General features: G+C 37.0%; 1 protein-coding gene across 1 annotated transcript in view; it reads right to left on the bottom strand.

Moving 5' to 3' along the window:
• The window catches only part of LOC138702245 (uncharacterized), a 34,859-nt gene that overhangs the window by 12,387 nt on the left and 5,354 nt on the right, over positions 1-17,118 (bottom strand). The window contains exons 3-5 of the mRNA XM_069829833.1: positions 16,628-16,782; positions 9,062-9,365; positions 7,773-7,931 (exon numbers count right to left, since the gene is read on the bottom strand). Of these exons, the coding sequence (XP_069685934.1) occupies positions 7,773-7,931; positions 9,062-9,365; positions 16,628-16,782 (618 nt within the window). The remainder of the gene's footprint in view (positions 1-7,772; positions 7,932-9,061; positions 9,366-16,627; positions 16,783-17,118) is intronic.

Consider the following 17,118-nt stretch of genomic DNA (forward strand, 5'->3'; position numbering starts at 1 on the left):
CTTTCATCGGTTTCCAGTAACTTCATTTTTTTTGCTACATTGCCAGACAAAATGGATATAATTTCTGAACTATTAAAGATACATGCAAGAAATTTAGAACACGCATTCTTTAGACTATTAGGAAACTTTTCTCTGTAACAGAATTTTGTTAATTGATTTCATTTTAAAAATACGTCCGTTTGTTTGCAAGAAAGGAAATCAGAAAATTGTTACTAAATTTTAATTGTTTATTTACAAACGTAGGGACTAATATCAAAATTCTGTTACAGACAGTTTGTAGAACATACTTTTTCAAATACATTGCAAAAACTGTTTGAATCTATCTTTAAAAACGGTTTAGATACATCGGTTTTATTACAATCCTGCATTGAGTATATTTTTTTTCAAATTTGGGTCCCCAAATAATTTTTTTTCAAAATATTTTTATTTGGTTGAGTTGCCACAGCTATGAGCTCTCTACATACAAAAATTAACAATTTACACCAAATAGGAAGAAAGTTTAAAAAAATACCATCCTCTCCCCTTAAGCTACAAAACACTGAAGTAATTGTGATAATACTGCAATCATATTAGGGGGAAGTCTTGCAGTACCGACCGCTTAAGGTTTTTGGGTTATAAATAAAAAACAATCGACTTTTTGACACACTCTTTGGTATAATGTAAATACATAATATATTATTGAACTCAATGGTAATTACAAAAAAATTCAGAAGTTAATATTAATACAAAACATAAACAAATTAAATGTCCATAAAATCGATACAATCAGAAAATTGGCAGGCAGTACTGGTCACATATTACTTTTAACAAAAGTCACATTCATATGTGTCGGATGTCTCAGGAATGCTGGCACAGGCTTCGTGAGCCCACTTTTGACATGAAGAACTTTGGATCCAATCTTCGTCGTGACATTCCCCGCAAAACTGCATGTAGTTTCCTCCTTTTCGTCATTTTTCTTAGTTGTCTTTCTTGAGCTTTTTGGGAAGAATTTTCCTAATAGGGGACGTTTCGAACGCACTAGGCTCTTGACTTCTCTCTTCAATTTTTCATTATTTTCTTCTTCTAGATATGTCTTGTAAGGACAGGATGTCAAAACCTGACTATTTTCAGATTTTCGGCGTCGACTAAAGGTAAGCGTTCACTACATCGTATCGCACTCCTCGTACGAATCGCACGCAACGGATATTTTAAGCGCAGTGCGTTCACTGTAAGGCTCCACCTCATCGGATTTCCCTATCAGCTGTTTAAATCATGACGTCGTACGATATTAACAGAGGAGTTGAGGTTAGGTCTATTAATTACGTCTGTTAGCGAATAAGAATTTGTAATTGCTTCATGCGTCTTAATTGAAGAGGAAGAAACGAAAGAAATATTGGCTACATAATATATTTGCAAGAAACGACTTGATTACTGTAATGGGTACGCCTCAAATTATATAATTCTTCGCAATTTTCTACACGCGAAATAAGTTTTCCGTCTGCCATTTTGGCGCGACACTGAACATGGCACAACATAATAGTAACAGTTGACCAATTAAAATTGATTTATTAAAGAAGGCCATGATCACACGCATCGGAAAAGTTGCCCATCCGAGAAACGTGGACGAATTTGCCGTGAGCCGATGCGTCCGATACGATGTAGTGAACGCGGTTACATAACAATTACAGCAAAGATAGTCTTTTTACGATCCGTGCGATTCGTCCGATGAGTGCGTTACGATGTAGTGAACGCTTACCTTAACTTAGATAGATTCTATGAGTAGGTCTAAATTTTAAAATGTAGGTATGTAAGTGTTTAGGCTAACATTAAGAGCCGCGGTTGTGGTACTCGTACTTACTGTCAAAAATAAATTATTACCATTCAGATACACATTGACGGTTAATTAGTGATATCATCGATTTCGTAGTTTTAAAATTACGCAAAACGTTTGATACGATTTTTTTAACTGCTTTAGTGCTATTGTTCCAAAGGCCCATAGTCTAGAAAAAAAGTCTTGAAATTTCTATAAAACGTAACTTTCGAGGCAATAAAAATCATACATAACTTATATGGAATATTTAAAAGGCAACTTGAGTTATTAGATTAAAATATTGAGTTTCATTCTGAAACTAAAGAAACGTGTGGTAATAATATAATTACAATTATCCTTAAGTTGATATCCGCTTATATCTTTTATTGCAGAGGAAGAGTGACGCGTTTTAGAAGAGACAGTTCAAATACTGACACCCTTTAACACAATGATCACAATCCTGTCTGGTGAAGAATCTTAATAAATTATTTTGGACAGTAAACTTTAACCCATTGATACCACACGTTTCTTTTGTTCTATTCTGAAACTCCCTTAATATATTTTACGTTAAACTAAACCAATTAGAATAATAATTGACAAAAACTGTTTGTGAATAAACGAGTGTTTCCAGGAAAATTATAAATGTTTAGATTAGCTACTGAAAAGCTTTACTTCTGCGTTAGTTTTCAGTTAATTTTAATGTTATTAATTTGATCAGTGACATAAAACTAATACACCTTTCCACATATACTATAAATTTCAAAACTAGAAAAAAAAATCTGTCAGCTAACATAGTACTTCAAGCAAAACAAGAAAAAAAGAAGAGCCGGAGAGAGAGAGAGAGGTAAATAAAAAAGAGAAAATAAACAACAAAATAATACACACTTATTTTAAAAGATACGCGGACGTCAGCGGACTCCAACCACTATCTGATCCGATTAAATGCTCAGCGGAAAATGTATGTCTGCGCCACAGCACATATACAACCTGCGTGGCATCAATCGGAGGTAACCGGAGGTCTCCGATTGAAAGCGCACAAACAACCGCTCCGGAGAAAAACCTAATCATGAGCAGCACTGCTCTGAATCCTAAGCACACGCATTCTCTGAAAACTGGAACTTGGTGAGCCTGCGCATTGAGGTTATAACTCTAACATAAATTATGAGCATGCGCAGTGCGATATAACTCGAACTTGGAATAGTGAGGATGCGCAGTGCGTTAAAACTCGAACTTGGAATACTGAGCATGAGCAGGGCGTTATAATTCGAACTTGGAATAGTGAGCATGCGCAGTGCGTTAAAACTCGAACTTGGAATACTGAGAATGCGCAGTGCTTTATAACTCGCACTCGGCATACTGAACATGCGCATTTCGTTTTAACTCGAACTCATAACACTAAGCATGTGCAGTGCGTTATAACTCGATCTTGGAATAATGAGCATGCGCAGTTCTTTACAATTCGAACTCGGAATACTGAGGATGCGCAGTGCGTTATAATTCGAACTTTGGCATACTGCGAATGCGCAGTGCGTTATAACACGAACTTGGAATACTGAGGGTGCGCAGTACGTTATGACTCGAACTTGGAATACAGAGCATGCGCAGTGATACACGGACTGGGAACACTGAGCATGCGTAGTTTTTTAATAACAGAAATTCCGAATGCTGAGCATGCGCACTGTGTGAAAACTAGAACTTGGAATACTGAGCATGCGCAGTGCGTTATAACTCGATCTTGGAATAATGACCATGCGCAGTGCTTTATAATTCGAACTCGGAATACTGAGGAAGGGCAGTGCGTTATAATTCGAACTTTGGTATACTGCGAATGCGCAGTGAGTTATAACTCGAACTTGGAATAGTGATAATACTCAGTGTGTGTGTGTGAGAGAGAGAGAGAGAGGAGAGAGAGAGAGGAGAGAGAGAGAGAGGGGACTCGAACTGGGAACACTGAGCATGCGCAATGTATTATAAGAGAAACTCGGAATGCTGAGCATGGGCATTGTACAAAACTGGAACTTGGAATACTGAGCATGCCCAGTGCGTTATAACTCGCAATTGGAATAATGAGCATGCGCAGATTGTTATAACACGAACTTGGAATATTGAACATGCGCAGTGCTTTATAACTCGAACTTGGAATACTGAGCATGCGCAGTGCGTTATGACACGAACTTGGAATACCGAGCATGCGCAGTGAGACACGATTTGGGAACACTGGGCATGCGCAGTTTGTAATAACAGAAACACCGAATATTGAGCATGCGCATTGCGTTATAACTCGATCTTGGAATAATGACCATGCGCAGTGCTTTATAATTCGAACTCGGAATACTGAGGATGCGCAGTGCATTATAACTCGAACTTGGAATACTGACCATGCACAGTGCGTTATAACTCAAACTTGGAATACTGAGCATGCGCAGTTTGTTATAACTTGAATTTTAAGTACTGAGCATGCGCGGAGTATTATAACTCGATCTCGTAATACCGAGCATCCTCAGTGCGTTATAACTCGAACGAGGAATAATGAGCATGCGCAGAGCATCAAAACTCAAACTTGGTATACTGAGCATGCGCAATGCATTATAACTCGAAATGGAAAACGGACCATATGGAGTGCGTTATAACTCGACCTTGGAATACTGACCATTCACAGTGCGTTATAACTCAAACTTGGAATGCTGAGCATGCGCAGTGTGTTATAACTCGAATTTTAAATACTGAGCATGCGCAGAGTATTATAACTCGACCTTGGATTACCGAGCATCCGCAGTGCGTTATAACTCGAACGTGGAATAATGAACATGCGCAGAGCATTATAACTCGAACTTGGAGTACTGAGCATGCGCAATGCATTATAACTCGAAATGGAAAACGGACCATGTGGAGTGCGTTATAACTCGAACTTGGAATACTGACCATGCGCAGTGCGTTATAACTCAAACTCAGAGCACTGAGAATGCGCAGTGTGTTATAACACGAATTTGAAATACTGATCATTGCCAGAGTGTTATAACGCGATCTTGGAATACTGAACATGCACAGTGTGTTATAACTCGATGTAGGAATAGTGAGCATGCGCAGTTCGTTATAACTCGATCTTGGAATACTGAGGATGCGCAGTGAGACACGAACTGGGAACATTGAGCATGAGCAGTTTGTAGTAACAGAAACTCCGAATGCTGAGCATGCGCATTGTGTGAAAACTAGAACTTGGAATACTGAGCATGCGCAGTGCGTTATAACTCGATCTTGGAATAATGTCCATGTGCAGTTCTTAATAATTCGAACTGGGAATACTGGGGATGCGCAGTCGAATTTTGGTGTACTGCGAATGCGCAGTGCGTTATAACTCGAACTTGGAATAATGATAATGAGCAGTGAGAGAGAGATTCGAACTGGGAACACAGAGGATTCGCAGTGTGTCATAACAGAAACTCGGAATGCTGAGCATGCGCATTGTGTTAAAACTTGAACATGGAATACCGAGCTTGCGCAGTTCGTTATAACTCGAATTTGGAAACTGAGCATGCGCAGTGCATTATAATAGAACTTGGAATTCTGAGTATGCGCAATACGTTACAACTCGAATATGGTATACTCAGGATGTGCAGTGCGTTATAACTCGAACGTGGAATATTGACCATGCGCAGTACGTTATAACTCGAATTTGGAATATTGAGCATGCGCAGTGCATTATAAATCGAACTTGGAATACTGGCCATGCGCAGTACGTTACAACTCGAACTTGGAATACTGAACATGCGCAGTGCGTTATAACTCGAACTAGGAATACTGAGCATGCGCAGTACGTAACTACTCGAACTTGGAATACTGGCCATGCGCAGTACGTCACAACTCGAACTTGGAATACTGAGCATGGGCAGTGCGTTATAACTCCAACTTGGAATAGTGATGATGCGCAGTGACAGAGAGAGATACTCGTAGAAGACCGCAGTGCTGGGTCATGGTGCCCCTCTCACGAAAATTTAATATCATTCCATTCCAAATAAGTAAATAGTTCATGTAATTCATGGAATAAAGTCAATCGATAAATTAATAAATAGACTACTGTATTCTCCATAGTAGACTACTTGTTTTGTTTCGTGCTGAGGCTCTGCAGAATTTTGTTATTTTATAATTTTTTCATTATCGCGCGGCACACCGGTTAAAATTGGCTGTACTTACAACGTCGGTTTTATAGACAAGAGAGATAGTGTCAAAGTTTGATAGATAAAAGGAAATAGGACAGTTTTTCGAAGATAGTTCTTTTGCTCGCATTTCATTATTCCGCCATTATTCGTCGTCGTTGTCATCGCCATCACAGTGGTGCAAAGATCAACCTCCATGTGATGTACCACGAACAATGCTAAAATGGCAAAACGATCGGTGACTACCACGTGTGTTTTTTAATGAGATAACAAACGCTCGTATCATATAATACAGTACAGTCTTAGAAAAAAGTTTTGTGGCACAGATACTTTATAAAACTGTACATGTTTGTTAAAGACATATCGGCAAAAAATATATTTAGGCTATAGCCAGCAACATTCAAAACTAAGCGCTTCCGTTCTCGAGTTCGCACCATGACGTCATTGTTCTACATGACTTTATCCTAACTCCAGTCTGACCTGTGAAAGCATTTGGTTTTTGCTCACTTTGAAATGCATGTTGCCTGGCTATATTAGTGATAGTGATGGTGGTGATGATGATGATGATGGTGATGATAATGATGATAATTTGGTCTAATTAATTACAACTCAGTAGTTTGTTGAAATAATCGAACAGTTTCGTAATATGGTTTGGATATCCATAAGACAGAGATAAAATTTGTATATTGCAATTTATTATAATGTATTTTATTAATAGTAGAGTAGATTTATGGAAAGTAAGATGTCATTTTTAAAGTCGTATAACTATTTAACGTCTGACATTTTACTCTAGTGCAGTACATCGTCTGGCTTTCATGACCTTTATTAGTCATAAACAGTGCTGGTAACTGGAAGGATGTTACATTTTATTTTTTACCGATTCTTGTTTTTTTGCTGTTTTTTTCTATTGGTGGAAGAAACAGGTTTGTCTTAGTGTCTATTGCTTTGTTTGCTTTAGTTTTATTCTCAACAGATCTCATTTTCCTAATTTGTATATTTGTATTAGCCTCGTCTTCAGAACTTTTTTGATGTTGAGCAAGGGACAAAACATCACTGCTTGCACCTTCAGTTCTTATCGTAATTGAAAATGGAAGGTGTCTTCCCTTATTTTCAATTGTTTTTCTGTATATAGTTAAAAGATCACTGTCATTACTTCCTCTTGTTTTTCTCTTTGCAACGTCTTTCTCTTGATAACACGTTATCTTTGTATTCTGTGAATGGCCAACTCTGACATTTTCCGCTAATAGTGTAGGCCTAGAGTTAACCTTTTCTGTGTTTTTTACCTTGGAAATTCTGATTTTGTCATCTTCTTTTCTGTAAACTTTATTTCTAATGTCTGGTTGGTTATGGGCTATGGAAGGATGACTGTTGCTTTTGTTGCCTGTTTCTGGTTTGATTTTACGTTCATTTGTTTCTGTTTTTCTTTCATTTAGCAAAGCATGATCACCGATGGAGTTATTCATTTTCGTTACAAGTGGCGAAATTGCTTCTTTATTCGTACTGTCTGCTTTGTTCGTTGTTTCTGTTGGAGGTGTATCAATGTGTTTACTTACTTTTGTTGGCATAAATGTTTTTTTCGTAACCACAGTTGATGAATGGGTTATAGTTTTGTTGTCGACTTTCTTATTAGTATTTCTTGTCAGTTTATCTCTTAATTTAGCAGGGAGTGAGGAAGACGTGCTCAGATTTTTTATTGTTTTCATATGATTGAATGAAGTATCATCAAGATTTTTCTCTATTTCGTGAACAAACGAATCTAAACTTTTTGTTGGGCTGGTTTTAGTGCTTGAGTTTTCTTGTGATTTATCAGATACTTTCCGTGGTTGTACTTTCTGTTGGTTTTTTTCCTTAAATTTTCTCTGCTGAGCATTTGACTTGACATAATGTCTTCCACATGGGCGACGTGCAGCAGATACCCACTTTTCTATTTCGATTGGTATGTATTTGATGCAGACTTCTAGCTCTTTCATTTCATCTGCCACAAATACCTGAAAATTCAACACATTTTATGACATAATCCTGATATGATACAGGTATAACAAATAGAAGTGATGGAATTTAAAATGAATAAATTAGGCTATAATAAATCAATATCGGTATACAGAGTGATTAATGTAGTAATACTGGCACATGCAGGGCCTATTTTGAATGAAAGAAGTTCATAATAATGAACATGGACCAGAATGTGGATAATAATTTACACGATCATTTTCTTTATTGTGAAAAGTGTATTATCGGGGACCAGGCTTTGTCCTTGCGCAATTTACTTTGCTGGTTGTATACATAAAAGTATGTTACATATGCCCTATTTTTTCTACATTTGTATCTTTTATCATTTCTCAGAAAAGTGCACCCAAAATTGAGGGATTTAACATTGCAAGATACGAAAATTTGACACCATTTTTCTGCACTTTCTTATTTTTTATGAAAGGCCAGCAATCTTCGAGGTCGTCTACATTTACTATTCATATGCATTCATTAAAGGGAATTAAAAGGGAAAATAATATGTAAAAATTTGCAGTAAACATTGTTTTGCACAGAAAGAACAAACATACTATCATATAAAACAAGTTAAAAAATAATAAAGGGAGTCTGTAAACCGAATTTTGACAGCAAAATTAAATTTTGGTTTTTATCTTTTTTCGGTACTTTAATATATGTAAAATGACAATATGATTTTATTTCTTCTCTCAGTTTTTAGTCCTATCTTCAGAAAAAATATTGTAGTAATTCTTAATGCAAAAAAAATGTTATCAATGAAACATTTTTTTTTTGCCAACCGCTCAGTGAAATTTTAAATTTATATAGCCGGTTGTATACATAAAAATTATGTGGTGATATTAAAGAAGTTTAACAACCAGTTCTCTCATGTGTACCTATGTTAAACATATACGGTTTATGTCCATGGTAATTGCAAATATTACCTAGAATATCATTACTGTATAGGCCTATTTAGTCACATGATAGACTATAGTGAATATTGGTCCCCAAAAATAATAGACTACTTTTGTAGATACTGCAAAATTAAATATTTAATGTGTAATTAATACGAGTTTAATTATTCCAAATTATTCTACTTTGACCACATCTTGAGTTCGTTATTGCTGATAAGTGATACCTGTATCCTTCCATTCTGCACTTGTCTGCTTTTTGAGTCGGTGTAGCTCTTGGGCTCGCAGGTAATGAGGATTCCGCCATTTTTAACATATTTGAGTAGGCCCGTGTCGGGCAGAATGCTCAGTAGCCAGTCGGGAGGGTTTTCGGACACAACTGCTCTGAATGTCTCCTCCTCAGCGTTATTAGTCTTCAGCTCGATTGTGTCCATGAGGACGTATGGAGGCTCCAGTATCAACGGATTTGGCTCTATGGTCCATCGCTTTTCAGTTGTGGGCGTAGAAGCTCGCTGTTCCGTTTCTTCTGGACTGAATAATAATAATAATAATAATAATAATAATAATAATAATAATAATAATAATAATAATAATAATAATAATAATAATAATAATAATAATAATAATGTGAAGAGTTTGGGCCCATTCATGTTTTTCTTCAGTATAGTGATAATTTTGATTAATACAAGTCAAATCAACAGCCACAGACAGCGAGACACAGTTTAGAGTACAGTAGAACCTCTATTATCCGTGGTAATGAAGAGGGTGGATTGAACGGTTAAACGAAAAAATCGGATAATCCGTGCCGTAATTTTTTTTCATAAATTAAGTGAATAATACTTGCATTTCTTAATTTCCTCCGTGTTCTTGTATTTAACACGCTAGATAGTGAATCAAAAGTTCATCATTCAAGTCTGATTGTCAACGACGGTTTTTTTTAAGGGGCAAGGAAATTCCTTGTAAAGGCTGTCAGCAGAAACATAAGGATAATACAGGTCTCGTGTTGTAGATTTACATACTTTATACACTTTATTGTTGATTTTTATTAAATCACACACAGTTGTAACACCAATCTCGTACTCTGATGCGAGATGAGCCACAGTTTCTCTTTCCCCGAACCACTCAATATTATTTCCATTTTTTCGGTAGTTACCACAACACGTTTTCTTTTGATACTCATGGAATATATTTTATACAGAAATTCTACAGTACAGCAACTCTAACAGCAGATCATACTGTGTAAGTGTCAAGGTTTGTAATAACATACTCTAGAAAAAATACGTACTGGTACTAATATAACATATAGTAGTACTTCATACATATGAAGAAGACAGGCTATATATGTCTCTGTAGCAAAAAAAAAAAAAGCAAGAGAAAGATAGTCGGATAATCCAGCAATCGGTTAATAGGGTGACGGATAATCGGGGTTCTACTGTAGTAGGGGAAACATTCAGGTTGAGGGACATACAAGGTGATTCACGAGGATTTACCGTCCTTTACGGAGCTTATTTCTGAAGACATTTTGAGCAAAAAATGTCATATAAACATAGTTCATATTTTCAATATTTTCAGAGTTACACTAATTTAAAGGTGTTTGTAAAATTCGTTTTTTCTTTAGTTTGAAGGTAAAAGAATAATACAGCTAGAGAATGTCCCATTCAGAAGTATTATTTATTTAATTGGCAAGTATTATGAAGCTAAAAATGTGCTGTGAACTCCTTAGTTGCTTCGTACAGACATCTTTTTCTATTTTTAACTGGAAAATTACATTATTCTTTCGCACTTATCACAACAATTAATACACATCAAACCACTTCCACCGACTTAATTATTTGCAGTTCAATATTGCATCCTAATTTACAGTCTTGGAGAGTTTACAACACATTTTAAAAAATGTCGCCGTCCGCTTGAGTACACTTGGCCGCACGCTTGTGAACGTCACTCGTCGCGCTACGTAACTGCATACGGCTATCTTTGATTTCCGTAGCGCTCGCGCTGGCTGCTGACTGCACGCTGACCAAGATCACGCGTTCACAGCAATATGTTCCAATAACGAAACGGAACTCTGTAAATATTGAGAATAGGACCCATGTTTATATGACATTTTTTGCTCAGAATGTCTTCGGAAATAAGCTCCGTAAAGGACAGTAAATCCTCGTGAATCACTCTGTATATTTTCATCTTTACACATGGAAGACAATCTGCGCCTTCTGATGAAAATCGAACCTGATATGCTAAATTTGCATTGAATACACTACCACCACCACTATGACCGATGACGATGGTAATAATAATAATAATAATAATAATAATAATAATAATAATAAAAATGAAGGAATGATGTAAGAGTAATGGAACGGAGAAAAATTCTCTCCGGCGCCGGGATTTGAACCCGGATTTTCAGCTCTACGTGCTGATGCTTTATCCACTAAGCCACACCGGATTCACCCCGGCGTCGGACAGAATCGTCTCAGATTAAGCTCCAACTCTTGGGTTCCCTCTAGTGGCCGCCCTCTGCACTACGTCATAGATGTCTATGAACGTAGGACCGAAGTCCACACATGTGCTGAGGTGCACTCGTTATGAGTGACTAGTTGGCCGGGATCCGACGGAATAAGCGCCATCTTAAATCACAAAGTGATTTACGCATATCATATATATTATTTTAATGTACCGAACTACATATGATATTTCCATGCATCCGGTGGTATCCGGTGTGGCTTAGTGGATAAAGCATCAGCACGTAGAGCTGAAAACCTGGGTTCAAATCCCGGCGCCGGAGAGAATTTTTCTCCGTTCCATTACTCTTACATCGTATGATGACGCAGAATATCTGCATGGAAATATCATATGTACTTCAGTACATTAAAATAATATATAAAATGAAGGAAGGTCACCGTTTGAAGCAATAGAGGAAGCAGGACAAAGAACATAATTTCAGTCCTTATAGGCCTACAAGGAAGATAATAATCACTTTTCTCCTGAAAATCGAATCCGATTTGCTAAATTTACATTGCTGCTTGTTGGCATCAGTCGCGAATGGCAATCGGAGGCATTGTCATAGTGATCCGAGTAGGTATATATTAACATATCTATAACGTTTAATAACGTTAAAATCCACAAACGATTAGGGAAAACATGGAAATTTTACTTGAAGCAAGTAAAGCGATAGGTTTGGAAGTAAATCCCGAAAAGACAAAGTATATGATTATGTCTCGTGACCAGAATATTGTACGAAATGCAAACATAAAAATTAGAGATCTATCCCTCGAAGAGGTGGAAAAATTCAGATATATTGGAGCAACAGTAACAAATATAAATGATACTCGGGAAGAAATTAAACGCAGAATAAATATGGGACATGCCTGTTATTATTCGGTTGAGAAGCTTTTGTTATCTAGTCTGCTTCAAAAAATCTGAAAGTTAGAATTTATAAAACAGTTACATTACCTGTTATTCTGTATGGTTGTGAAACTTGGACTCTCACTTTGAGACAGGAACAGAGATAAAGGGTATATGAGAATAAGGTTCTTAGGAAAATATAGGGTAAATTAGGGTCTGTTGGACAGTCGGGCATGTTGGACACTTTGTACTTTAACGTATTACCTCGACACTCGTGGCTACTTCCGTCATTGACTTCTAGCAGAATGTGGTGCCCACAAGTGGCGAGGTAACACGTTAAAGTACAAAGTGTCCAACATGCCCGACTGTCCAACAGATCCTATTTTACCCTATGGGGCTAAGAGAGATGAAGTTACAGGAGAATGGAGAAAGTTACACAACGCAAAACTGCACGCATTGTATTCTTCACCTGACATAATTAGGAACATTAAATCCAGACGTTTGAGATGGGCAGGGCATGCAGCACGTATGGGCGAATCTAGAAATTTAGAGTATTAGTTGGGAGACCGGAGGGAAAAAGACCTTTGGGGAGGCCGAGGCGTACATGGGAGGATAATATTAAAATGGATTTGAGGGAGATGTGATATGATGATAGAGACTAGATTAATCTTGCAGGATAGGGACCGATGGCGGGCTTATGTGAGGGCGGCAATGAACCTGCGGGTTCCTTAAAAGCCATTTATAAGTAAGTATGTAGGTATAACGTTTAATAAAATATTTTGAATTCTGGTCCAGAAATTAATAGAGGGAACACTAACAAACCTGTGACGATTTTATAAATATTTTGTTTCTTCTTAAATGAAAAAATTGATTGCATTGTTATCTGTATTTATTTAAATGCACCGTCGAATTTCGTTGTCACTGTTTTAGAATAACTTCAACTTTACCAAAGTAATTTCTTGTTTTCTCATGCTTTTCCTCCTTCTTTCCTACCGTCGTCGTCGTTATCATCATCATCATCATCATCATCATCATCATCATCATCATCATCATCATCATCATCATCATCATCATCATCATCATCATCATCATCATTTTTTACGGAATGGGTTCTTCTTCTCGATTCGTAACTTATTTCATTCCGTTCATTAGACACACTTAACGTTACAGGAAATTGTATTTATTTATACTATAGCTCTATTGATAAATTGTTTGTGTTTGTAATTTGAAGTAGTTTGCATGATATGTATTATCAATTTCTTCACAACTGATTGAATTGTTTGTGCCTTAAATTTAATTAACTTACTTATTTTGTATTATACACATAGCTCAACTGATGAATGATCGTTTGTGTTTGTAAATTTAATAATCTGATTGGCTAGTAGAGCCATCGATGTAGCTCAGTCGGCAGACTCGCTGGGCTGCTGCTTCGGAGCTGCGTTCGGGCTTGGGTTGGATCCCCCTTTGGTCTCAAAGAATGGTTTCTTCCGAGGTTTTTCTCCAGCAGTGGGACTGAAGCCGGATGGTCTATGGCGAATCCTCGGCATCAACCCCTTTGATTTGATTACCTGGTTGGGTTTTTCCGAGGTTTTCCCCAACCAAAAGGCAAATGCCGGGTAATCTTTTGGCGAATCCTCGGACCTCACCTCATCTCACTACATCTCGCCAAAATATTATAAAAAATTGCACAAAATTGTAAAAATTGTAGAAAATTATTAAATTGTAAAACTGTAAAAATTTGTAAAAATTGTAATTGTAATATTGTAAAATTTTGACTTGTTCCACATCTTAAAGCTTCATTGCTCATGTAAGATCTATGGAATAAAATGAATGAATGAATGAATGAATGAATGAATGAATAAATGAACGAATAACCTAATTTCTGTTGCACACAATCATATGGAATTCCTGAAATATCCTGTCGCTTTTCTTTGCGGGATTTCCCCCAAACTACGTATAAGGCGAATGCCAAGAAATCACATGACTTACCCTCGCCCTCATGTCTCGCTATCATCAAGTTTACCAATGTTACATAATCGTGCAGTTGGCTCAGCGTTCTTAAATAACAATGAACAACAAATTTTTACTTCTTGTCTTGCTCCGAAATGAAAATAGGTGAATATTACTAATATGTGTGCCCTAAAACTGAATTTAAAACCCAAATTGTCCGATCACGTATCATTTTCCGGAGAAAATGAATTGAATTTTTTATTGAAAAAACTTCTCGTTTCTATTTTTCACTGCTACTGGTAAAATTGCAACACACTAGGGATTCGAAATGCCTCATAATACTTGAAAAATGTGTACTGGATACAAAAATGATGTTACATAGTTTAGAACACAACAACAATAAAAATATATCATGCGTATAATGGGAAAAATCTCGAAATTTGAACTTCAATTTAAAAGAATTTTCTGGATGACTGCTGTTTATAACTAGACTCGGGACTGTCTTTTACAAGGAACCAACAATAGTCTGCAAGCATGCTGGATGATATTTCTTTATATCGCCTTTCCATTTCAGATATTTCTTGTTGAAATCTTTCCCCTATGCTCGTCGCTTACCGCTCCAAAATTAGGGGGAAATAAATCCAAATGAGAATGTAAAAAGTGTATTTTGAGAGACATATTACACCCCATTTTCTCATATGCACTTGATATGGTTTCCACAACAAGTTCTATGTAGTTGTCTGCTCTAGAATTTCCAAGGAAATTTGAGCAAACATTTTTGAAAGTGCGCCATGCCATTTTTTCTGTAACGGAAAGTTTTCCCTCGAACAAAGAGTCAGCCATAACTTGTGAATTTGTGGATCGATGAAAATAGCCTCTTTTAATTTACTTTCACTCAAAATAGTAAACTTTTCTTTTAAATACTGAAAACCACACCCTTGTTTGTTCATTACGTATACTTCACTTTGAACTGTTATGGAATTTACTGAATAGAAGGGACCAATTTCTGTTTATTTATTAGAAGTACAAAATAACATGCCAACAATCATAAGAACCCGGAAATATGTCGTAAACTCATAAAATGCATTAACTTTTGTTTTGGTTTGCAATCCCCAACCTGCGCCAGATGTTTCCTTGGGAAGCGCTTATCGAAAAGTGAAATCATAGTTTATCTTAAAAACCTTCCTACGTAGTATAAAGAAAAGAGATGCATTTTCGGATTCAGCGCACATCAAACCATAAGGGACACATTGTTTTAAGTCGGGGCAAAATTCTTGTTGTTCAGTGTAATCGATTAAAGTACCTACAAGAGCGGAAAATATTAATTTTCTACCTAGAACTGAAATCTTGTTCACTGGATTTCTGGCACTTGAGCTTCAAGCTTATTTTCTTGTTCATTACAAATTTATTAAAGTGAATGAATATAAACTGGATTCAGAATTGTCTGTGACCATTTGCTATAGACCTAATTATGACTAGAGCTCGGATTTCATTACTCTCTTCGCTACTGTTAATTGCGCAGCAAGTATATTTAAACTTGGAATAAATTATAAATAGAACACATTTGTAACCAGTTTCTGAATCACTTCTCGTTTCCTACAGATACGGTCAGGCGAGAAATATTATAGGGCAATTAAATACAGTAGAATACAAAATAGTACATAAATTAAATATACTTCTAGAGGTCTATACAGGGCGATTCTAAAGTTTTTACCTATTTCGGAGGTCGATAGAACAGTAACCATGACAGATATAACGAAAATGCTTATAGCAATGGATAGGTTATCTCTAAAAGTTTCGTACATACCTTACAGGTGTTTCATATGTCCACCGTTGGTGACGCGGAAGCCATCAACCCTGTAGTCAACCTCCTGCCACATTTCCCAACATTTGACGATCGATACTAGCGACTACATGCGTGATTTCCTCTCGCAGCTGTGCTAAATCACGTGGCAATGGGGAACGAACACATGATCTTTGACATAACCCCATAAGAAAAAATCACATGGGGTAGGTCAGGTGGCCGTGGGGGCCACGGAAGAAGAGGAGTATCATCTCGAGAAGCACGTCCATTCCAACGACGTGGAATTTCAGCACCGAGGTAATGACGGTCGGTATGACGAAAATGATGTGGAGAGATGTTCTATCCACTGATACAAGCATTTCCGCTATGTCTGTAATGTTACTGTTCTATCGACCTCCAAAACCAGGTAAAGACTTTAGAATCGCCCTGTACAAGAAAAGTCACTGGTTCACGGATCTGCATTAAAATAATAAATAAAAAAAACAATACGGTATACATTCTGAATGGATGAAACGAGTAAACAAGTGTGAAGACTGTTGTTTCAAACGATATTTTAGTTTAACGTGTCCGCTCAGAGCTCGTTACGACAAACTCCGGCTACACTATAGCATTAACATATTTCCATATTTCCACTGTTTGGTGAATGAAATCCGATTTACAGTTAATACGATTTAAATCAATAAGTGGTCATGTCTACCTTGGAGCTGATGGCGGTGGAACTTTCACTTCTCTTGTTAATCTTCCTTCCTTTTGAAGAATTGCTTCTATGATATAATCATTTTGCTTTCTCATTTCTCGATATTTTTGTAGAATGTCATCCAGTGTGGCATCAGGATTTAGGAGAATGCTTTCCTGAAATGAGACGATGTGGTAATTATAAGTATAGGCACTGCGCGTCGGTACCTTTGATGTAGCAGTTCCTTATTTCAGTGACCTTCAAATCAGCTCTACCTGCATCAACGGGAGGTTCTACCTTTTTCCTTAGAGTTGGCGCTGATATCGCACCAGCAGTCGACAGCAGAAATACCGGTACTTTTCAGCAGATTTGTCAGCGAATCAGGGTTGCTGTTCCACCGTTCACGGGTGCTCGATCGACCTCTAGAGTTCGGAAGTGGAATTATACTCTAACTGAGCGCATGCGCTCAGAAAAACAGACCAGGGAAATTGAAGCGTTGAGATCAGTAACTA

This window comes from Periplaneta americana, chromosome 6, assembly GCF_040183065.1.
Source record: "Periplaneta americana isolate PAMFEO1 chromosome 6, P.americana_PAMFEO1_priV1, whole genome shotgun sequence".
Lineage (NCBI taxonomy): Eukaryota > Metazoa > Arthropoda > Insecta > Blattodea > Blattidae > Periplaneta > Periplaneta americana.